The 25,524-nt window shown below is 35.5% G+C and overlaps 1 protein-coding gene across 5 annotated transcripts in view; it reads left to right on the top strand.

The window, feature by feature from the left end:
* The window catches only part of POLA1 (DNA polymerase alpha 1, catalytic subunit), a 208,126-nt gene that overhangs the window by 92,805 nt on the left and 89,797 nt on the right, over window positions 1-25,524 (top strand). For 4 of the 5 annotated variants that reach the window (XM_054808263.1, XM_054808237.1, XM_054808245.1 and 1 more), the window contains 2 exons: window positions 1,873-2,054; window positions 3,824-3,955. In XM_054808263.1, coding sequence (XP_054664238.1) covers window positions 1,873-2,054; window positions 3,824-3,955 — 314 coding nt within the window. Of the gene's footprint in view, window positions 1-1,872; window positions 2,055-3,823; window positions 3,956-25,524 lie in introns of those variants that run through there. The other variant, XR_008574515.1, reaches the window with a different exon arrangement.

Below are 25,524 nucleotides of genomic sequence, written 5' to 3'. Positions count from 1 at the left end.
GGAAAGTTGCAAGCTTTTTCATTCCACTTCTGACCTCAGAGTAAACTGGGAATTTTTGTTAGTATTCACCAACAGTATCTTATTTCCAACCTACTGCATACATAGTTGGGTTTTTTTGCAAAATCTTAATACTAAACTCAAGTCTCCTTTCTAAATCTTTTATCTACTACCTGTGTGTTGCAGAACATACTCTTTGTTTTCTAAAACAGCAAATATATTACCAACCCTTTAAAAAGAAAAAGAAAAAAAACCAACCTAAACCCCATAGTCTTTTGGGGGGGTATCATATGTATTAGAGTGCAAAATAAGCTATTAGCAATGTTTTTTGCTTTGTTTGCTCTTCCTTTTAATGAATAGTAGAGAACTGTATTAAAAGTTTAAGAACCTCTTGGAGGTGAATTGTTACCCTTATGCATTGACATTTGTTTCTTTTGATAAAATGAAAATTAGGAAGACTGATTAAATTTTAGTGAAACCCCTATTCTGTCAAGAACCAAATATACTTATTTGGCAATGGAATTTTTCCTTGTCCTTGAATTTGTTTTATGATTGCAAAATAGAAATTCAGTAAAGTCACACATACTGATTTTTTTTTTATGAAGACAGTCTGTATCTGACTGTATAACACAACTGCTTTATATGTGCAATAATATTTGTCAAGTTTCACTGAATACTGTTCCCAAACATTGTCCATAAGTCTCCCGGTACTGTATTATGAGTTTAAGAACTGTAAAATCTAGCTTCACTTTCTATTTGTAATCTTCCTTGCTCTTTCTATAGTAATTATTACATTTGTTATTGAAATTTACGTAAGATACGGGTTAATACATAGTAATGTGTTACTTGGCTTAATTAGTCTCCTTTAAAAATATTTTTTAAAGTGCTTCTCTTTGATCTTTTCTTCTTAATAATAAAGTAAGCCATAGTTTTCTGAACATTTTCTTCTACATGCTCATTCAATTTTTTTTTTCTAGCATGTAGTATTTGCTAGAGTTAACAAAAAAACCCAAAACCTCTAAATGGGCTGCATGGACTTTTAAAAGGTTGCATATGACAAAGAATGACAAAACCCGTGGATTTTTATTAAGTTTACTTTGGCAGTCTTATTCCTAGGGCAGTGAACTTCGTGCTTGCTTGCTTATTTACTTATTTGTGATTGAATCAGTATTTTTAGGATCTCTTTTGTGTATTTATTTGTTTAAAATCTTGAGTTCTGGCAATCAAAAATAAAGCATTTTGTCTCCAGCGCTGCCGTTTTAAATGCTGCTGCTGAATTTTAACCACTGCATTAGATTGAAACCTACATGCTGTTAACCACTGAGCCAAAATGAAATCGACCACTGCATTGAAATCAGAGTTGGCAGTTGTATACGGACTTGAAGGAGTTGGTAATAGCAGTGCACCCGCGTTTCTTAATGGGGTTTTTATTCTCTGTTTTCAGTTTCAGTGGTGCCATTTTGATTTAAAGACTGTTTCTTAATAACGATGCACATTTTTATTGAAATATTTTCAATGTAACTTAAGAAGAAAATAACAAAAAAGTCATCCGTTAGGAGTGGTTTCCTCAGAAACAAAATGTTCTGTTGCATACTCCCATGATAATGCAGTGTGCTTGTTTTATTTATAAAGCAATCTTGCATAAGAAGATAAGTAAGAAGATTTCTTCATTGTTCGTGAACCTTTGTTCATGGTTAAAAAATTGTAAAATGTATTTGTGTTTTATAGAGGAAGTTTTGCTAAGGAGAGATTTTCAGCTTCTGAATTTACATTTTGTAACTTTCTTTTGAATCTGCTTCACCAAGCATATGAAAAATGAGCCTCCTTGCATGGTTGACCTCTTAGTCTTTTGAAATTTTTGTTTCTTATTAATAGGACTGGATCCCTCCCAATTCAGAGTCCATCACCATTACCATAAAGATGAGGAGAATGATGCCTTGGTTGGTGGCCCAGCTCAGCTCACTGATGAGGAGAAATATAGGGATTGTGAAAGATTCAAGTTTTGCTGCCTCAAATGCGGAACAGAAAATATTTATGACAATGTCTTCGATGGTTCGGTCAGTTGGGTTTTTTTTTTCCTCTTTCATTTCTGTTTATCAGTGAGGGAGAAAAATACTTGTCGAGAGAATGACTTTTCAGATAGGATTCATATGATGTAGGAGAAGATACCATATTGTTTGAGTCCTGCTATTTATAGCTGTGGAACAGAAATTTGCTGATAGGATAGTGCTGAAATACTTTTCCCGTTTTTGCATTTCAGCTGTGTTGTCTAGCAGAACATGCGGGATTATCCGTCTTCATTAATCTGTTTGCCCACAGACATGAATGGTTGTTGCTGTAATTTTTTAAGGAATCCTTATCGTAACACCTTAGTAACTTCCAGTTCTCTATTTAATGAAACTTTCATATAATAATGGCAGTTTCTTATCCTAAATCATACTAATTGGAACAAAGTGTTTTTGAAACTTGTGTTTATCTTGCTACATCCCACCTCCCTTCTTGACAGTAAGGTTTTTCTGTGTTATCTTTTCTTCTGTCTTTGTGTATTGAACATAAAAAGTCATAGGGGTGCATTCTTGTTGAGAAGTTCTGCCAAAAAATGTATCTCTGACCTTGGATCGCAACTTGAAATAGGGCCAAATATTTAACTCTACAGCAATGTTATGTATGTATTAGTCATTGGCAAATTAGCGAGCTTCAGAGTAGTGAAAACCTTGAAACTGAAAGCAAATAAATCTTTTATCTAAATTAAAAGTAATTATTTTAAGTTAATTTGGACAAACAGCAGATGTTTTGCATTTTTTTTGAATCAAAATAAAGCAGGCTTTGGAAGCAAGTAAGAGGAAAAGACACACAAATCGAGTGATAGTTTGTGAATCCTTGACTTTTGTTCGTTACAGCTGTAAATAAGATAGTTAATTGCATGTAGGCTTGACAACTTGCAGATGGGCTAACTGGAGAGGAGTGGATGTCAGACTTCTTAACACACACCAAAAAAAGCCAAAAAACCTACCAAACAACAGAAGAAACCTTTAAACTAACCAAAAAAAACCCCAAAAGAACCCTCTCTTCCATTTGAAATCATTTAGTGTTGTGGGTGGGGGTTTAGCCAAGATGGCTCACGAAGGCTAAGTCTTACCTTGAAAGAAAGTTTTCTGAAAAGTTGCATAACTGTCTAACCTACCAGGTTCTTATTTTAATGAGAATTCTACCAACTTAATTTAAGCTGTTCACACATCACTTCCAGGTTCTGAAATTTTAATGTCAGTGTTCAGAAAGTTTTGAAAGGGGAATGAGATGGCGTGAAATTAAGAGCTATTCTTTGCACTTGGTGAAAATAAAAGATGATCATGTCATTCTTGTTTAATGAGATTTGTCTCTACAGCCGTGTTGGTAATTTCATACTTGGTATCTATAAGGTTGACACCAATGTTCTGATTAGTGGGCTTGGGCAGAACTTTGATGTCCCTGAAAAAAACAACAAACCTGTGTTGTTTGCGGGGAGATAGGGGAGCATGATTTGTCCACAGATTAATTTTTTTTTTTTTTTACTCAACATCATTTTTTGAATGATTAACATTGTAGCAGGTGAAGAAGCATGTTCTCCAAAAGACCTTTCATTAAGAGGAGAATGAGAAAACTGGACGTTGGAGAATTCTTTATATGGGTGTGGCCAACTGTGGTGGGAGGAAAGAAGGCCTAGATATTAGAGGCTCTTTAAGACTATTATTTTTTTAAATATGTATTATGTCTGAACTCCTGTGATAACTTCTGCTACCATCATCTGTTGTAATGATGCATGCTGGTTTTACACTTCCATTTTCAGGGGCGATTTATTGAACCCAGCTTGCTAAGGTGCAGTAAGACTGAATGTGAAGAGCCTCCTTTCAACTATGCGGTTCAAATGAACAACAAATTATTGTTGGATATTAGACGCTACCTCAGAAAATACTATAATGTAAGTATTCAGAAAATATTCTGCCACATTGAGTTTTCTAAGTGGTGCCAAGTTTTTAGTGACTGTCGTTACTTTTTTTTCTTTAGTCCAAGGTAATAGCATGCGATGTCAAAACCCAACTTTATGAAAATAAAACAATCAGTTAATGATTTCAAATACTAGTTTAGAATGTTTGTTTCCTCAGTTCAGTCTTAAGTCAATTTAAATTTTTGTAACTCTGTGTTAGTATTATTACAGATGTAGTAGCTCTCTGTGGTCCAGATTATTAGATGAAAAAGTGCAGAGTGTTGATTATCTTAATGCTTTTGAGAAAATCTATGAAGCCTGTCAAATATGCAGATATCAGTTTCTCATGTAATGGAAATCTGATTCTCTTTTCTCCAACCCGAATTGATGTATACTGTGTTACATTGTGAAAAGGAAAACTGAATGTAGCTCTGTAAAAATTCTTTGAAGGACAATTGGAAGGGAAAAACTATGAATCTTTCTTCGTAATGATTAGGAGGGGAAAAAAGAGGAGAAAGATGTGTAGTTAATTAATTTGATATAATTCTTGGGGGGGGGGGGTGGACACGGACGACAGTGCAAGAAATCCAAAGTGCTAGAGTAGTGGTTGGCTTTGTATGGCATTGTGGGGGGAAAAAAGAAAAAAAAAAAAGTGTAATATTTGAAATTCCTATCTTAACACTGTCCAAGGTGATGACTGGTTAGGAAAAAACCCACCTTGATTTTTAAATTGTATCAATATGTTTTGCATCTCTAATATGCTGGAAGCATCGTATTTTGTGAGTTGACAGCTAGCCGGTTTCTTCAAATTTTCATAGATCTTCTCATCCTATTGCCTGCTTGCCTTTTTTTGGTTGTCCAACATTGCCTGTTTTCACAGCTTCAGGAAAGACATCAGTTTTGAAGGTGCTCATAACCTTTGATACACTCAAAAACGTAAATTGTTTTTGAAAATTTGGCCTGTAAATGAATGCCTTAGTTAATTTGTGATGCATTTTCTTAAGTATTACAAAATACTTTTGCAGGCAGCAGCTACAACGCTAAGAATTATCGTTATACTTTAACACTAAGTGTGCGTTTTGTGTTATCTTTCTTCTATATTAGTTCTTATTGTAATTGTAGGTAAGTGTTTTCTGCGCTTGTCTGGAAATCTAATATTTTCTGAATGTGTAAATACTTCTTTTGAAGGTCTTTGCATCAAAAGGAGCACAAAACTTTCTTAAACTATTTAAATTCAGGCAGTATTTCACAAGGTAGGGATGGATTGTTCCTTTCCGTTGAAGATAGATGACTTGGACAGGTGCAGTTAGCGAAATGCGAGATCTCACCTTATTGCAAAGTCCAACTGGCTGCAAAACTACTGCTCAATTGATAGTACTATACATATTAAATTTACAATGTGTTATTAAGTAATATGCCAAAGTATTGTCTTTACACAGACTGCTTTTGTATAGAAGTTGCTTCTGATTAACTTTTTTAGATTTAATGTATGTACATTATCATAATACATGATACCACACGCTAAGTAATTTCTGGCATATAAAGTGCTAGAAAACACGTGTATAAGATGTGCAATAGTAAACTGGATGAATGAAGGAAGATAAATTTAAGGGCAGGAAAAACTCTTACTACTGATAAGAAAAAAAATAGTGTGATATTTTACTCTGTTCTCGTTCTTTTTTTTTTTTTTTAAGACCAAACTGTGAACCAAACTGTGAAATGTTTGAATATTGAACGATGCAATTTGCTTACATTTTATTAAAATCTATTAAGTATCTTATTACATGGTATATAGGATAATGAAGTGTCCTTCAAAAGGAATTTATTTGTCCTTGTAAGTGAAAGCTTTATAAACTCACTTACATTTTAAGTACTGAGAATTTACTTTTAACCAGTCAGCTATAATAATAAGGTTTAAAACTACTTTTTGACTGTGGAATACTCTCAGACTCTGGAAATGCAAGATTATTTTATTGTAAAAAGTAATTTCCAAATTGCACAATAATTTTCATTTTAAAAAAGAGCTTTCCCCAGAGTTGGGCAAGTAAACTTTTTGTCCTGTTAGCGCTTAGAAAATCAGATGCTGTGAGTTTTAGTTTATTCCTTTCATCAAGTACTTGTAGTGACTATATAACAGCTGGAGTTGAAATTCATCAAATGGGTGTTTGCACTAATATATATAATCCTATAAGCTATAAAGACACACCCAGAAGTAGTATGGCAAAGAACTGTCGGAACAAAACATTTGATGAAACTTTGAGATGCTTATTTAAGTCTCCTATTGTAGTGGTTGCATCTGAAAGGTGCAGGCAGGAATATCTATTTAAAATAGACAAATATATTGTCTGACTGTCACTCCATTAATTTTTTTATTTTATTTTTAGATATTATTGTTGTTCATGTATTGGTCAAATGGCAAATAATACAAAAACATAAAATGCAAAAATGAGTTTTTTAACCTTTAAAATAACGAGCTACCTTTTATGAAGACAGCCCTATAAAGAGCCTTTCAGCTTGATCACCAGCTCACTGAAATGAATAAGGTTACTTTTTTTCAGTGAGCTTTGAATCAGATTTTTTGAAAGTGTTTAAGATCATTGCGTGTTGTTTCCTTTAGTCTATTGAAATGCTTTTGTATGTGGCTGTGTAAATTTAGGCATGGGGGAGTGCCGTAAAATCTAAACATGGAAAAATCTACTTGCCCTTTTTGGTGCATGAAACTGATAAATAAATAAATACAACAGTGATATACTTCTTTCCTTTAAAAAGATGCAGATGTAAGAGCGTAAATAGAGTTTTGTAAGCCTCCTACAATCTTGTAAGCCTTGTTTTTGTAAATTACTCACCTTTATATAAAATTTTGTTTCCACAATCATTTTTTGCTATTAAACATTGAAGTGTTTTATATCTGTCTTCCAAAACATATCTACCATCGCTCCACTATTTATGGATTTCTTAATGGTATTAACAATATCAATTTTGATGATCTTACTCCTAACTGTAAATATATCTAAAAATGACATGCAAAGATTTTATTTCTTTTCAGAAATGCATTATTCCATGAGAGATTGATCCTGTTGTGTGCTTTTTTTTTTGTTTTTAATTCTGCTTCAGAAGAGCAAATAGATGAAAAGAGAGAGAAACGCTAGCTAATCTAAATTGGGAAATGAAGAGGGCTTTTTTAAGCATGAAAATTTCATCATCTTGTCAGCTGGCAGAATGCCTGCTGTGTGGATTCACAAAGGCTAAGAATTACACTTTCATGAAATTTTCCTCACTAACTGCCCTGGTTAATTTGAAAGATAACCCACTGTTCTAATTCATTCCTCAATTGGGCGGTGCAGGTTTTATCTTTGATCTGACAAAGCATTTGTGTTAATCGTTTTGGCCCTCTACTAGACACTCTTGGGATTGTGCTTTTACAATAAATGTGTCTGTGATAGCTCTTTAGTCTATTATACTTACAATAGATCCATAGAACTGGTAATTAATTCTGTACTGCTTTGGAAATGGGGAAGAATAGGTGTAGCTCTGTCAAGTGCTGCTGGGAAGTTTGTTTAGCTAGTTCATTTTTGAAGTGTTACCCTCAGCCATCAATGAAACATCCATGCTAGGGAATGGGTGAAGGCTGAAATATGCAAGCATAAATGGAAAAACTGACCAACTTTTGTGCATGAGGAGGGTGTCGTTTCATTTATAGTAAGTGGATCTAATTATTATGGTGGAAACTGTTTTGTGTTTCCCACTGCAATATTCAAATGCTCATTTTTGAGCACTTGGTAAATAAATGCCAACTCTTAGATCCCCTTGTTAAAAGCCCTGTAAAAATCAGTATTCACATCTGTAAAATGAATCCCATGTCTTACTCAGCTGTTGAGGTGTTAGTTTTGCCAACTAAAAAGAACTGAATAAAAGCCCCCCAACATACTGGTATATGCCACTTGAGCAGTAGCAAAATTCATACTGAACTGGTTGGACTGGGAAGCTGTTGTCCCTGAAGCAGCAGGTTTTTAATCTTGCTTTTAAATACACACCTGTGGTAGTAGTAGGAGTATATTTATAGGCTAAAACCTGTTTTTATATAGATACTCTTTATATGCTGTCTAGTTAATAGAGTGTGGCATCTTTAGATCTTTTTATGTTTTTCAAAATGCATAAAATGATGCAAAACTTAAAGGGGTTTTAAAAAAATATTGAAAAAAATCTTGGTCCAACCTGTATTGCACTGTTTTTGTTCTACAGTCTTTTTCTACTGGACCATTGTAACCCACAGACAGAAGTGAGTCTGAAGGCTATTGAACACTGCTAAATAACTTTATACTGTTCAGCTGCGAAAATTCAGTGTTCAATAGCCCTCAAAATTTCTCATTTCTTACCTGTGGTGGGGTGGTCTACTGCTTGCACATTAGGTCACAGTATAAAAGCACGTTGGTACACTTTTCAAGATTTTTGAATTATTATTTTATATATATAAATATTGTTGTTCTGACTATTGTATATGTGTTCTTGGGTTTTGCATTAGTATTTTGCACACTTAAAAAGGTAAAAGATTTATAAACAAGATATAATATTATAAGAGGCAGTAGCGTTCACACAGGTTTTTGGATTGCGTGGCATATTCGCTTAAGAGAACAAAGATGACAGGGCTCGTTTTGAACCTGGAATCTCCCACACTTCAATCAAGTGTACTGCCAACAACCCACAGGTGTACGCCACATGAACAGGTGAAAAAATGATTGTAGATGATGGTGATGACTTTTGTAATCATGTTCTCACAACAGTCATGTACTGAAAGCTTTCTTGTTTGATGGGTGGGTAGGGGTAAGAAGTTTCGTGGGTGCGAGGGAAAGGTGCTTAGTAGTGGCAGTAGTACGCTATTTTATTTATTGTTGTGCTAATTGTACTAGAAGTATATGAGCATGTGATAAAGAGTAGGTAGGGCCAGAGAATAGAAGGAATTGTGACACCAGCTGATGTGGTAGGCACAATCAGATAGCTAGACTTTGCTGTCAAATTAACTCCAGTGATTATTTTGAGTCCTTTCTGTTTGTTTGGAAAATGGGTTTCTGAGTCTTTTCCAAGTATGAACTTGTATCACTCTCATTGTGGTTTATACATCAGAAACCGAGACATTTATTTTTAGTGCTGAAAGCTTCCAAGTCAAGGCAGAATGGAAAGCAATTGGAATGAAAGATAAAAGATTAATGTGATTCCATTCACAGTTTACTGGGGACCTGAGAGAGGGAAGGGAGGCTGCCACCAGATTATCAAGAGTTTTCTCCTCCCCTTCGCAGCAGCATTTTCTGATTCTTTTCTTGATTGAGGTTGAGAAATGGATTGTATTTGGAATCATGTTTTGGTTAACCAGGAGGAAATTAGAAATATCTTGATTATTGAACAGAGCAGTCGGTATTCTACTATATGAAAGCGTGTTGTGGTTTAACCCAGCAGGGAGCTAAAGCAACCACACAGCCATTTACTCACTCCCCCCTCGCCAGTGGGATGGGGGAGAGAATCAAAAAGAGGAAAAAAAGAAAAGGTAAAACTTGTGCATTGAGATAAAGACAGTCTAATAGGACAGAAAAGGAAGATGATGAAAGAATATACAAAACAAGTGATGCACAGCACAATTGCTCACCACCTGAAGCTGATACTCAGCTAGTTCTCGAGCCGAATTGCCTCCAGACCTACCCCCTTAGTTATATATAAGGCATGACATCATATGGTATGGTGTAGCCCTTTGGCCAGGTCAGCTGTCCTGGCTGTGCCCCCTCCCAGCTTCTTGGGTGCCTCCCGCCTTTTCATTGGCAGGGCAGTATGAGAAGTTGAAAAGTCCTTGACTGCTTGGCAACAGCTAAAAACATCAGTGTGTTATCAAAATTATTCTCATCCTAAATCCAAAACACAGCACTATACCAGCTACTATCTCAGCTGAAACCAGGATAAAGCGTTATGCATCTGTGTTTCTTATACAATTTATGTTTATTGAATAATAAAAGATAACCCTTTGGTCACTGTGTGTAGTGCATTTTGGGGGTGAGTAAGCAGTTATTTGTCACAGCACTCATAGCGTCTGTTAACTGGAATTGATTCACCTATTACTGCAACTTCTCCATGATCTGCCCTGTAAAGGAATTGTTTGGTTTAGACTTACAGCATCAATATGATTTTTAGTGAAGTGTTTCAAAGTAATGATCGATATGTCTTTACAAAGGCTTTAACTCTCTTCATTGGATTTTACTAGCCATGACAGACATGCATCCGTCTCACTGATGGTTGAGTGAGGCTGAGCGTGACTCTCTGCACTGTGAATTTTAGCCGCTGAGAATGAGTGAACATAAGCAAATAGCAGAATCTGTTTACTGTTGATTCTTCCTAGTGCTTAGTCCACAGTCTGGTACCTTGCCAGAGAGGACTTAATCATACTAGATATCTCTCTGAGCTCTTTGTAGAAGAGGCTCCCCAGGCTGGACACTGCATGGAACAGGTTCTAAGAAATGGGAATTGTTTCAGTAGAGTAAAACTAACTTTATTATTTCCTCTGTAGGTAGAATACAGGAATGTAAGGGCTTATTATCACAATAATTTGTCTGCTTGGGCTTTTAAATGGCAGTATTGTGAAGATCATGTTACAGGAAGTGTGCCCAGAGGTAAATATGGTCATGGTTATGATTGCCACCAAGTGTGTAATGTTTACCTAGGTGATTGAATCACTCATCTAATAACAAGATGTTGCTGTCTTCAGAGGATTACAGCAAGCACTGTCTTTGAAGGTACTCTGTTGGAACTGATCTGTTGCCCTGGTTGAAGCAATGATAAATTTTGGCAACAGTCGGAGAGCACATTTGTGCTGCAGTATGGAGGTATGGTTGCAGCTCTGTGTGTCTGATCTGGCTTTACACTAACTAGAAAGTATGTAGTTTTGGTGTATGAGGAGCAGTATTTGTTACGAGATTCCGTAGCCAACAATTTAAAATCTTAGGCAGATCTCTGCAGCCTATGGAGAGGTCTGCCACAACTGTGCAATAGTGCCTGAGCAAGCTACTTTGAGAGAGAGTGAGCGAATGTGCCCTCGTTTAGACACCTTAGATTGACAGAAGTGCTATGGATGCCATATAGCTTTGTAGGATTTGCTTTTGCTGAGACTATTTTAATAAAGTCATGAATCACAAGAGGATTTATAACAAATTACTGATCTTGAAAGGATCAATGTTCATCCTTCTTTATACAGTAGTTTTAGAGAGCCATTTTAAATCTGTTTAGGTTTTTGTGATGTTCAATTTAAAATTTTTGATGGAAAAGGACTACACTAGTCTCTAATTAGAAACATTACAAGAAGCAGAAGTCCAGGTAAACTAATTAAGGCTTAAAGTAAGTTTTAGTGGAATTTTGATACAGTTGATGCCTTATACTGTAATAACTTGGAACAACAAATTATTGAAATATCAAACCAGATTAAGTCTGTATTATTCTACAGAAACTTTTAATAGCGAACACATTATATCCAGCTTGCTAGGAGATGACACAAGTCAACAAGGTCTGTTGGCCTTGAATACTTGATGCTGGTTGATGTATGCATAACTGGCAATGCTTACAGTTCTCAAGCAGCTTGCATCCCACAGGAGAACCAAAGTTAAAATCTGAAGCTGAAGAGACCACGTTTTCACTGGACATGGTTCTTATCACAATGATAAGTTTGTTTGACATTCATGAACTAAAAACGATGTGGTTATTAGAAATGTTTTCTTAGAAGTCACTGATAATACATAAATCCATGGCCCAATGCTGATTTTAGAAAATGAAAATGACTTGCTTTAAGTCTGTTTTTAAAAAACTAAAGTGGGTCCATCTGTGGTAATTCAGAGTTGAATGGACATATAAAAGAACAAAATATGGAATGTTTTGTAGTAATTGTAAGAAATCTAAGTTACCTATCCTGAAGTTTCTTAGTCTTTATTATGAACCTACCTTCAGCTTTAAAAGAAAGCTTAAAATAAATTTTAAAGTATTTGGGAAACTAAAGTATTTTTCACGCAGTTATCTTCTTTTATAAATATTTTTGTTTGATGCTGTCTTTCATAGTCCACATTCCTGAAGATAATTGAATAAGAAAATCATGGGGATTGGGAGGCAGCAGAGGGCATACACAAAAAACTCCCTGTATGTTTTCCTTAGCATGCTTTTCCTTGGCATAGTGGGAATGGATCTTGCAGGTGTTTATTTTTTCCTACCCTTAGATGTTGAAAGAATTATTTTCATTTTCTGGTTTAAAGCAGTTAAAATTATCAAAAAAATATTTCCAGTAATGTTTAGTCACTGCTCCATTTCTTGGTAAAATACTCTTAGAAAAATTAAATAAAGTGCAACAGAAGTGATTTCAGTATTCAAAATCTCATCGTATAGAAGCTTTGTAGTTAGAAGGTTATTTCAAAAACTTACATTCAACTTCATTTAAACAGCTATTTAGTTCTTGATGTTATTTAGTATTTGGTGCAACAAGAGAAAAATCGATGAATGCGTAAGCGTTCAAGGACCAAGCAGATCAAACGGATAGTTCAGACCTTTCAGCTTGGTTCCTGGAAGTGAGTCATATACATGGAAAAAAAACCTCAGAGCAATCAGTCTGGGCAGCACTCTTTAGCTCTGCCTTTGTGTCTTCATTCATGTACCTAGAGATGGGGAATGCAACCCACTAGCTGAATGAGACTTCTGTGAAACTATTAATTTTTCTTGTACAGTGGCCAAGAGAAGTCTAAGCACTACCAGAGATAAGGCAACAAATTGTCTATAAGATTTCCTATATCCTGCCAGACACCAGGGTCAATTCTAGCAGCCTGTGCTGTGTTAGAGTTGACATTTGTTTCTCCTTTTGACTCATGAAACCTTACTTCTACAGGTTTATTCGAGAGAAACAGTTTTAAGAGCCAGTGAAGTTTTGGATCATCTGAGATTAAAAAGAGATGTTACTTCATTTTAAGTGAGCATATTCCTATCTTCAGGAAGAAATGGCATTGTATTAGACATTGCTTCATAGAAGAGTTTTGCAGTTGTTTCACTGTGTCTTGTTCAGAAGTCAAGGTCTCGTAATTGCTACACAGTCTTTATTTTCTACAGAATGCCAGATTTCTACAGATTTCCTTCAGTGGATATATGCAAGTGAATTATTATTTATTTTTTTTAGTCCCCAGGCATTAAGTAGACTTTGTATGCCTACATTGGGAGGTAGTATGATTTGAGTGTAGAACCTTATTCCAATGTGTAGTCAGATAGTAAAGCTGTGATCCAAAACAAGTGTTGGCCACTATGTAAGCCCCTATGTGTAGGTCTCTGTAAAGAGTCCTTGAAGTTTCTCAGTCAGGTTGGCTAGATTTGTCTTCAGATTATTTTTCATTAAATGGCATCTACTGATAGACTTTACTCTTACTTTTTAATGAATGTTACTCTCTTACTTTTATTTATATGGATATGGGTTTTTTTGGTACTGTCTTTTTTTTTTTTTTTTTTTTTGCAAATTGATCCTGGTGGATTGGTAAGTCTGCCTGTCCTTTAGTCCTGTGTGTTCTGTGATGGCATGCTATTTTAAAGGCCCTTTTCTTGCTAAGGATGAATTTCCCCTCCTTATTTCCACGCCATGCTGAAGATTATTGTCTCTTCAGTCTGCCCACAGCTGCAGCATCCTTTAAGAGGGAGGAAAAAAAAAGAAGCTGTGTAATCCTGCTAAAACTGTTACAGCAGCTAAATGTTCACTTTCTTTTATGTGAATTTTCAACTATGCAAGTGTCTTCAGCCTAGTAGATTGTGTTAGACTTTGAATTCACAAATGTATGAGAGAAACATTTCTGAGGTTTTCCAAAGGTATACCCGATTTCTACATGAAAATTAAGGCTCCATAGAATTTGAGTAGATGTTTTCCTTTTCTCTTGAACAAAATCATTATCTTTGTAAGTGGCATCTGCAAGAGAGGCATCAAAAATCCATGACTATCAGTAAAGATGTCCAGATAGAAATGTTTATGCAGTGACTGAACTCATTCCATCTGAAATTAAAATCTCAGTTTCGGAATTGTATCAGATACTTTAAATGTCTTGCATCTTTATCTTCAGCCTCCCATGAAACAGTGTAAACAAAATGTTGATGTTTGAAGATTGGTTTGTTTTTTATACTGGACCAGAAAGCAATACTTCTTTTTGTCTTGTCTTTTTTTCCTTTCTGTATTGGTGGCTACAGTTCAAATGTGGACAACAAGAAAGTATGAACTCCAAAATGGATTTCTTTAATTAATACACCCACTCAACAATAATATCATCCCAGGGATTTATTTAATTGGCATTTTTCTTGTGTTCATTTTTCCTTTATCACTTGTCACACCCTTTGAAGATTATAGGCATGTACATGCTGGACAATTTTTGTAATAATATGCTTTCTTTTCCTAATGAAAATATGATCAGCATAGCAGTGTTCTTCTCTTTCCCCTCATTTGATGGAAGTTTCTGTATTAATGCCTTCCATTTGGATTATGAATATTTTTAATGTCTTTTTTAAGATGTTCACATTAGCAGCATTTAATTTTTGCACTCTGCCATGGATGTGAAGTATTTAACATTGTGCATATTTTACAGTTGTTACGTCTTTATTATTGTTTAAATTTTTAGAAGTTACTAGATTTGGAAGAATTATCTGAAAGGACAAAATAGGAGGTGGAGTCAAGTGGAAGTGTATCCTCATCAACTCTGCAGTCAGCCCCTGTTCCTTTGAGTGCAAGGCAACCCAGCTGTGAGGATTGCTGGCCACACTCATCAGAGAGAGAAAGGGCGGGGGGGAGGAGAGAGAGAGAAAATTAGCAAGACAAAATTCCTCTCTATCAATCCTGTCTTTACACAAATTCAGACTTCTGAGTTCCCATACGTGAGAGTGTAACTTAATTTCCAAATTACATGATGAAAGCACATCTGTCCCAAAATTAATACCTCTTGAGAATATCATAATTGTATATACTGAAAATAATTAGTATCTGTAATTTGCAAGTCATAAATGTCTAATTTTTAGCGAAGTTGTTTGTTTCCATTTAAGATAAATTCTCAATTTAATATCCAAAGCAACATTCGACTATGCTACAAAGGGGCCAGAATTGTTTAAAAACAGAGAACCCCCTTGCCCCCCAAAATACAAAGATACAAAATGGCATATGCTGAATTCTGTTGCAGAATATAACATTAGATTTCTGCAAGAACTTTGTAATTACTGTAATAATTTTTATTGGATAATACATATTTTTTCCTCATACTGAGGCAATTCATGCTGGATGATCTTGCAATAGAACTAGCAGATACCAAGCTACCCGTTCATATGACCACCTATCAAGTGCAAAGATGGACTGTAGAATTTGAATTCAGTAGAATTTCTCTTTTTATGTATGTCTGCATGAGTATATATGTGTGCATGTATGAATAATGGCATTAAGATTAATACAGCTATTTAGAAATACTGAATTGTCTTCCAGTAGTTCATGCAGTGTTGGTGATGCTTTTTTACACTATTCTTAGTATTTTCATGTGGGTTTTATGCTTGTTTGAAGGAAGAAATTAATCAAATTCCCCCTGCCTCCTACTGTTTTCTGCCTCTTTCTGTGATAAGGGATCAGCATTTACACTGTCTTGTTCCTTTAATGGGGCATCTTTTGGGGATCACCTTGTTAGGGGTTTGTGGTTTGTTGGGTTGTTTTTAACAGTCAGTGAAGTAGCAATAATGGAGTAAACTGAATTGTGATACGGACCTTGAGAGAGTTTCCTGACTGATTACACATAAGGTAGTTTTAGGACTGAGTACCCCTGCTTTTTCCCCAACCCCTTAAGTGAAAGAGACTGAAATACCTTGTAGGGAATTCATAATTAAAATTCTGTATGATCTGACTTGTCTTTGGAGACTTCCCAACAAGAGTGAGTCAGGCATCTTAAGGACTTAGAATTAACAAAATAAGCCTATGTTATCTGCCAAGAAATAGTCAGGGATTACTCCAGAGTTTTATTTTCAGTGTTTTCTGCTGCGTCCATTTGTGAAAGGCTTCATGAGGCTAGTGGCAAGATGCCACTCAGTAATCAGGTGTCATTCAGAAAAAAGCTTGAGTAGCAAATACCTCTTTGAGGACCATCTGAGTTTGTAGTGAAAATAAGGAAAATGATCTGGGAAGGAGCGATTACAAGCTTTCATAATGAGAAGTACATTTAGTTTCACTGTAAATTAAACCAGTGCGTTTCTAGTCACAGATCTCTGCTTGAGAAGCCAGCATCATAACTAAGGCTTAGTCTCTCATATTGATGGAGTTGGTGTGATTACAGGCCAGTTCTTTTTCCAGATAAAAGGCATCTAGACAGATCTTTCTCCCTCCCCATTTCTCCGCTCTCATCTTAATTGCAGGTAGCCGCATAGCTACAGTTTTTTCCACTTTCTCTTTATCCTCTAGTGGTGAGACACTAAACTGTATGGAATGGATCAAACATGATACAGCGCTAGGAGGCTGTTAAAACCTGTGTTTCCATAGGAAAGACCTTCACAGTCGAAAACAGAGGCAGCATGACATCCTTAAAATAAGTAGATTAGTGAAAGAAAATGCAAGATGCACCTCTTCCGCTGTCGCTGGTAGTCTCTTCAGATTAATTCTTCTAGTAGACTTTACTAGTTGTTGTTAGGACATTCCAGCTATGTCTGAATAGCAGTATTAACAAAGGAGTTTTGCTTTTTATATTTTGTACGTGTTTTGGAACCCTTAGGGCACCCTTCAACTTTGGAACTGGTATGTTGGAGCATAAGCCTGCTTACAGAAGGTGATGGAGTAGACGTTTGGAAAATGTCATTCCTGGTGGATAGAACAATGATAAACTTTAAAGTGTGCCCTCTGTTTTACCCCTCACTTGAGGACTGTCTGCCAAAAACTGAGGAACAAGAAATCTGCCAATGTACAAAGCACTGCAAGAATCTAGTCTTGATGCTGGAAGCGTTAAGGCTAAATATCCATCCATCTTTAGGCAGTTCCCGTAACTTTAGGCAGTTACAAAATTTAGATGATGGCATATGAGATAATTTCAGTTGCTGGTATTAATCTTCAATGATCTTTACCAGTGGTCTGAATGAAAATAGATATCACCTGTCATAATCCATACCCTCAAATAATGAGTATTTAATATAACATCCTTCCTCCCCAGAGAAAATGAAGTCCTTGCTGGTAGCTTCCATTCAGATTTCTGGAATGGAAGCAGAACTGGCCCTGCCTGTGCATTTCCTTGTTCAACGTGCAAAGAAGTTGGCATTCAGTACTGATGGAGCAGAGAAACTTTATGGGCACCAAAATATTAAGACTGAAATCCCGGTGCAGTAGAGATTTGCTTTCTCCTGGTACTAATCTTTTTCAGCTTCTGTTAGGGTTGTCTTTGTGAAGAGAGCCCTGGGCACAAAAATGTACTGGATGAGAGAGAGTCTGAAGAGGGACAGAATTGTTCCAGGAGGAGGGAATTTTTGGAGAGGAGATAACAGTGTTGGTTTGGGACTAATCTATTCACCCTCAGTGAAGAGATGAGGACCAACAAGAAATGTCAACTCTTCCACTCTCATGGCAGGGCAGTGGACAAATGAGCCTGGGAACTCTGGAAGATGCCTTTTTGACCTCATCTTGTTGCTTTAGTTGAACATTTAATATCTTCAGTTACATCAGGAGAGCAGTTAAAACCTGAGTTAAAATTATTAAGATTCAAATTAAGATTTCCTAGTTTAGTAAAGAGGAGGGGTTTGGTATTCTTTTCTTCCCTTCTCCCTTAAGGGACAGGGAAAAATGAAAATCCTTAAGTTAGGTGAGTGAATCAATACATTGCAGTTTATTTAGTTACAGGTGGCCAGTTATTGGGAGAAAAAAAAATGCCTGCCACCAGAGGAGAAGCTATTGGACTATCTTTTAGTGTTTTACTAAAAAATTACTTTCATGTTTGTTACTTTGCAGATACTTCAGATACTTTTTTTTGCAGGTGATCTTAAAAGGGGTGCCACAATAGTAATCTAACTTAAGGGTTTAAAAAAAAAAAGTATGCTTCACTCTCTTGCCACTGCTTTATTATTTTAAAGTTTTGACTTTTGGTACTAAAAGAATATAAATCTGCTGTGAGCTGTGGATTCGTAAGAGGAAATAAATGGCTTTCTCTGACACATTAGCTACATGGGTTAGGAAAGAAGCTGCACAAAGGCTCCTTTTGGATTCTAGAAGTTGTTAAAAATGTGAAAGTGTTACACGTTTAATGAGTATGTCTGACTTGACTTTCTGGGCAAAAGTCAGTTTCTTCAGAAGAAACCTGTAAAACACTTGTCTTGTTGGACAAGGCTGTCTCACTTCTATGAGATACCAGTACACATAGCAATATAAACACATTCCTTTATTCCCTGTTCTGTGTAGTTGGTTTCCAGACTGGGTACTCAGTAGAGATCTTCCATACCTTTCTATTTCCAGAGGTGTGTTACTGACAATAGCTGCCATCTCCACATACCCTTTTTTTTTTCCTGGGGGCAAAAATGATATATACTGCACTGCCTAATAATCAACTTGATTCTCAAACATTGAAGCGTATCTGGTAATAGTATTTCATTATTATGGCTAATGCTTTAAAAAATGAATTTTAAGAGTCTGCAGTAAGTTAATTCTTTCAACTGCTGAGAAGGTTAGGAAGCTACCAGAAAGTAGTTAAGTAGGAGAAAAATCTTCTTTTTGTTCCAGAGTACAAGACCTCTACCAGTGAAGTTGTGCTTAATACTAAGATGTTAGCTTTTAAGGGAGGTGTTTCTTAATGAAAAATTACTTTGTTGCATTGCCTAAAGGAAAATGTGGACACTAGTGTTGTTTCTTTTTAGTTGTTTTTTTAACCCAGAGACCATTTTTTTAGAGCAAAGTTGTATTAAAGCTATCAGACTATGAAAGCTCTGCTACTTCTTTAGAGAGCCTTGGGGCCATCCTCGGATATTTCATTGCTTTTACATCCTTTGCAAGAGAAAGACAAGAATGTGCTTTCCTTGAACTTAACAGTTTGGGCAATTTTCTATAATCCAGTAAATACAAATTGTACCCTGATTATCCATCTATGTCTGTCAGGCAAATTTTAATGGATGAATGAATGAGTCAAATCCTACGCACGGAAATATACAAATATGCAAAATATGGGTCTAATTACAAGGCTGCTAAATTTACACAAGGTCAGGTAAACAAGGCACTGTGTAATGATTATTAATTGTTAATAATGCCTTTGGCAAAACACTTTTCTACTCTGAACACCTAACATTTTTGCCTTTTCAGTTATATGAAGCAGCCAAATTGATCAGCTATTAGTAAAACCAAAAGCCATTCTTTTCTCCCATCTTTCTTCTACCTCACCTCCATAATTGCTTATTAATTATTTCTGAGTGGTGGGAAGGATACTGTTCTGAAAAATGAAAGTACATTCAACAGTTATGTATGAAAGTTCCCCAGTAAAAATTGAATACATTCATTAACATTCATTCATTGAATAAAGGAAAAAAATCATTACTGGATAGCTTTTTTCCTCATAAGGTAGTACTAGGAGCATAGGAGCTCCTACAGTCTGTTGACTTATGTGAAGAAGAGCCATTTTTCCTGTTTCATAGTTATCCTTTCAAACTGGTTTTTTTTTTGTTGTTTTTTTTTTAAGTGCACAGTCTGTCCTGCCTTAATTCTGTTGCCCTTCACCCTCATCCACATACATTTTAAACTTGCCTGTCTCTTTTCTCTTGTCTCTTTTGGTCCACTGTAAACGTTTGTCATGTGGCTATAAGAGGAATTTGCAGGAAAGGAGAGAAACAAGGGTGAAATGGGAAGTACGAGGTTCCATTGTTAAATGAAATTAAACAAAACATGCAAATAAAAATTTACTTTCTTTGCTAGATATATACTAATATATTGGGTTGTAAAGTTGTATGAACCAGCAGTTATTTGGACGGGAATTGTGAGGGAGGTTGCAGGTAGAAAAACCTATCTATAATGCATTTCCTAGTTTTGCCTGAAGTTTGTCTTTGGTTTTGCAAGTACAGTCAGTCCTCTCCTGCTGCAAAGTGCAGCAGCCCTGACTTTCAGCAGTACCACTTGCTTTCTATAGCACTGCCACAATCATAAAATAACACATTCTGAAGCTTAAACCTCTTGAGGAATCAAATACTCATGTTTGGTTTAAATACTGAGAAAAATGTTGTCTTTTCTGCTTTTTAGGTCATTGCATCCCAGAAACATAGACTGATTAAGTATTAACGTATGAACAAAGGAGTTGTTTTATTTAATGAATGGATTTGGCCAGTGTAGTATTGGTCTCTGACATTAGCTGTATGTTTAATGATTCAGGGAACTCCCTCAAAGACAATTTTTTTTCAATAAAACTTTCTGTAGGAGATGCAAGTTCCTACTTAGTGGCTGACTTTTCTGATAAAACTCCAAGTATTTTCACCTGTATGACTGCACAAGTCTCCTGCAGATACAGCTTCTGTATGGCATTTCATGGCAAGGAGTTCCAAAGGCTATTTGATAGTGTTCAAAATATTTCTATTTTTCACTGCTGTGGTTTTGTCATCTTTTCAGCTTCACTGAAATTCTATTTTGAATTGCAAAGAAAGGTAAACAAAACAACAAGTTTATCATCTGTATACTTCATTGTCCACATTTCTAGGCTTGCTTTTGTCAACTTCTATTTTCATTGACTGTCTTTTGCACTCCTTTTATTGCTCTTTCGCCATGATAGTGGTGGCAAAACTAAGTATCAGCAGGCACTGATGTTCTCTGATGTGAACTGTGGTTTTGATGAATACACAAAGGCTATAGCTATTTATCAAAATCCTTTTCATCTTCTGTGTTTCTCAATATCCAAGCATAAAATTGCTTAACGGAGATTGGTTTTAGCACTGCAGATGATCAAACTTACAGCAGCTACTGTACTAAAAACATATCAACTTCTTTTAATCCTGAGAATTTGTAGTAAAAATCTTTCTTGCAGCTAGTCAAAATTTATGGGTTTTGTGATACTTATACTTACGTTCTGTGACATGCTTGTGGTCCCTCTCAGGCTGCTCTTCTTTATTTTCAAATGTTAGTAGAAAGTGATGTTATCTTACTGTATCTGATATGTTTGTAACCACTGAAAAATTTATTGTATCATACCTTTTTTGTATTTATAGTGCTGGTTTTGTTGCTGTTCTTTGCATTGGCATCTTCTATGTGGTTTTAGTTATGTGCCCAGCATTGTAGACAGCATTTTAAGCGAGGTCTCTCTGCTGCCTTTATACAGAGAAATGATTACTTTTAGTCCTTTGTTCAGTTTTTTTCTCTGCTTCTTTCTTCTCATTCACTTTTCCTTTTGATTAGTGTATTATTTTAGCATAATTTTTGCCTTTCAGCGTCAGTCTCTCACTGTGAGCTAACATTTATCATTCTCACATCTCTCCTCCCTCCCTCCCTCCCCAATATGGCCAATATTAGCTGTGCTGGGTTTTATATTTATGGTCTTTTATAACTTTGTATTTTTTCTGTTGCTTTTCTGAATCTTTCCTATTTCCCTCTCTTGTAAGAACTTCTTCCAGTTCGTGTGTAACTATCACCTCAGCAGTTTCTACTGGTGATTGTTTTGGCTCTGGACAGAAAGCCTGGGTGGTAAACAGCCCTTGTAAACTTAGCAGAGGCTAAACTTTTCCATCTTCCAATGTGCGGAGCTCTCAATTCTGATAAGAATTATTTGTCTTTTCTCGTACGTCAGTGTTAAGTCTGGATTCTTGCTAGCAAATTGAGTTTGTTTGGGTCAAGCTGACCTCCATCTGAAATCCCAGAAGTTTTGCCATTAGGGGGGTTTTGCAGGCATCTAATTCTTTGTTTTCTAATATTTTTCTTTTATAATGTGAAACTAATAGCAGTAGGTAGACTCTATTTAGCTTAATTTTGTTATTCTGTAAATTATTTAAATGATTGCTCTTTTCACTGTTGAAGAAGTACATATAATGTTCATGTATCCTGAAGACCGTTTCGTAGTTCAGAATTACTGTTTATTTTACAACTGTGGTACTACAAACAAAAGTAAGTATGACTACATAATTTGATCACTTGGACCAGGCTTGGGGCAATTTCTGCTACTGGTTGGATTTTGGAGTTTGAGTGGATTTTTTTTTTTTTTTTTTTTTTACTAATTTCAGTAAAGTAAAGGTATATGGTACATTGTTAATGATATATTTTTATTTTATTCCCCTTCAACTTTTATGCATATTGATAAGTTTGGTCTATTTTGCAAACACTTACTAATGCTATAATACGTTTTCCCATATCTCCCTTCTCAAATTTTTACCGTTATTGATTGAAGATTCAATTGAGAAATGTGTTTAGAACCTTGCTTTCTGTGGTAATCATAGAAGTCAGTGGGAAGACAAGAAAATTGTATTGAAAGAAATTGTGTGCGTGTGTGTTTTGTGTTTCAGCATAGATTATCTCTGCCAAAATAATAGCTGTCATTTTGTTCTTGTTATATTAGTGGCCTGTAGCTTACTACTACCCCTTTTGCCTTGCTTTTGTCCATTCGTCTATTTGTGAATAGAAAAAAATTTTGTGAAGGGCCATAATTTGGGGGCTTTATTATGCTAATAAAATCAATATTTTGTTATCTGTTTAAATTAAATATTCCAAGATGGTGACCCCACTCTACCCTAGTATCAAAGCTGCAGACCTTAACATTCAGTGACTTTGAAACTTGAGTTCTGTTTAGAATTTCATGTCATGCCTGTCGCAGGAGAAAAAGATGGAAAATGTATACGCTGAGCCTATAGGACTTCCTGCAGTGCTTATTAATCCTTTATGGATCATTTGAAATGTTTCTAGTTTATTTAAGCTTTGCTGCTTGTATCAGATTGTTCCTGCAAAAAAAGGAAAAAGTGATCATGCTTTGAATTTTTAAAAATGATCTCACTTTCAAGCAAAAGCACTTTTATGCTCCATTAGAGTTGAATTTGCCAAACTCTTACATCGCATTAACACAAGCTTTACTGGATAGATAAACGTGTTGTTCAAAGACTGACTAGAACTTTACCAAACTGCATATTAAGATTTTGTCGTCTTGCAATTTTTGTCTTGAGTATTTTCTTCATGCAAATAGAGGAGAGAGGCAAAATTATTTCATTAAGAAACTGTGCAGCAGTTTTAATCTCTTAGAACAGGATAGAAAACAGGAAAATCAAATTTCATAGTTCAGTATGAGAGTTTGGTAAAACTCCGAAGTGTGACATCTTTCTTTTGTGAAGAAGCATTTAAAGTTTAGATACATAATAGGACCTCTGCTTTTTGTGTTTTGCTACTGTTATTAAAATAGTTGATAGAGTTGCAGAATAAATGCATTATGATTTTTAGCTGGGGGGGGGGGGGGGGGGGAGCAAAAAAAAAAAACAAAACAAAAAACTCTGGATCCCCAGGCAGGGGATGAAAACTCTGGGTAAACTTATCTTAGTGGCAAATTAAGGACTAGTCTCCAAATGGAATTCCCTAGTACAGGGGTGAGCTTGCCGTTGAATTAACTGCACTTTGCAGGAATGCAGAGGCCAGCAGATCCCTTCACAGGAGTGGTCTGAAGGTTGAAACATCCACGTTTTCTATTTTCTGGGGTCCTTTCCTCTTAAAATATATTGTTCTTTGTTTAATTAGTAATTATATTTATGGGTAGCTGCATTGTCATTTTAAGTACTACTTTTGAGGGAACTTTCTAATTGTTGTGTTTGCCAGTTAGACCAAGATCTTTATAATAACATAGATACTATATCTTCTAGGTTTACTGTTTTCCTAATATTTTAATACGCTGTCTGCCCAGAATGATATTTTTCAGGCATGGGTTATATGAAGTTTCTACCTTAAAAATCAGTAACTTCACAGCAAAATGGAAAATTGTTTGTTGTTAGTCTCCAAAAAGTCTCTTGTAAGAAGTCACATTCAGTAGAAGAATCTTAGCTTTTTGCTTCAGTTTCTGTTATTTCATGTGTTTTATAACATAGGAGAATAGATTAATATCAATATGAAGTAAAAACACCTTTTATATGGGTATATGCTTTTACAAAATGCTTATTTCCATAGTAACTGAGGGAGCCTATTAGGTTAGTGTATTTCTTTAAATGTTTCTAAAACATTTATAAAGTATTCTCCACATACTACACCAGAAAATTTAAGTGTCTGATTTTTTGAGGAGCCACAGACTTCTTGAGTGCCCATACCAGTACATTATCTGTGTGTGTGATCATTATTCCATTAAAAAAATGAAACTCAAAACCAGAGGAAAAAAAAGGAAGCAAAACTATTTGGAGTATCAGCTTAAACTTTCAGACACACTGTTTTTATATGGATGTGTGATCTGACATGCATTTCAGTCAAAGGAAATTCAGAAAAGAAAATTTTAATTTATATGTGTGTGTATGTATGTGTCATATTTAAATATATATATATACACACACCACTTACGTATCTGATAGAATCTGGGAAATAATTGGATTTTTTTTTTATCTGAAAATATAGACTAAATAATCTGAATTGTTCCTGGTGTTTGCTTTTAATTTTCTTGCCCACCTTTCCCATCCTCTGACCTCTCTCATTTGTCTCTCTTGCTGTCTTCGCGAGTTTTGATAAGTTAATAATGCCTGAGTTGTGCTAAAGCTAATTTAAAAGGAAAAAACATTCAAAACACTGTAATGTGAGTGAAAGTATTGTCACTTGTTATAGTTGTTCCTGGCTTAGAATAGACATGTCTAGTTTAAGGTAGGTATTTGAGGAGAAAAATATTTAATTTATAAAGATCTGAGTTAACGAATCAGAGAAGTCAGGGTAGATTATTCTGGTTAAAAATACTGGATGATGAAGGATTGTCATAGATGTCTTCATTTTGCTGCAGATTACTCTTTCAAAAGATAATGGTCTTCACAGAGTCATACATCAGTGTATAGCAGTCTTTCCCTCTAGTATTTAAGCAACTCATCATGCAGGATGAGAAGAGAGATTCTACCAAAACCTTCTCCATGTTCCCCTGCTTTACATCTGTAAACAAAATCACGCCAAGCAGCCCAAAGGACTTGCTGCTGATAATATGGGGTGGGATATGCAAGGCAAAAGAGGGATGATTTGCAGTCGGAGTTTTTTGATTGTTTAGGTTTTGCTTTTCACCTTCCCAACCATATCCCCTAATAATGCACACCTCTGATGGACTGGGTGGTGTTTTCTTTTAATAAAATAACATGTTTCTCCAGCTGTTATATGGAGCCTTAATGTTTTGGGTTTGTTTGTCCCAGACCCAAATATCCGAAACTTGTGTACTATTTTGGTTATATTAATTAATTTTGTCTCTCTCTTAAGTAGTTCTGCCATCATTCAGTGTGGCATGCATTAACTCGTAGTTCCCATCTGTGACATTAATAGTCATAAGTTAATATCTCAAATAGTAATAAGTTAGTATCTCAAAAAGGTGGGCACCATTCTTAGGACTGGATACAGTGTCCTCAGGCAGCATATACTGCTGTCCTGC

This window comes from Grus americana, chromosome 1, assembly GCF_028858705.1.
Source record: "Grus americana isolate bGruAme1 chromosome 1, bGruAme1.mat, whole genome shotgun sequence".
In the NCBI taxonomy this organism is placed as follows: domain Eukaryota; kingdom Metazoa; phylum Chordata; class Aves; order Gruiformes; family Gruidae; genus Grus; species Grus americana.
The sequence above is the reverse complement of the archived record's forward strand: the minus strand, read 5'-3'. Positions and strand labels throughout refer to the sequence as shown.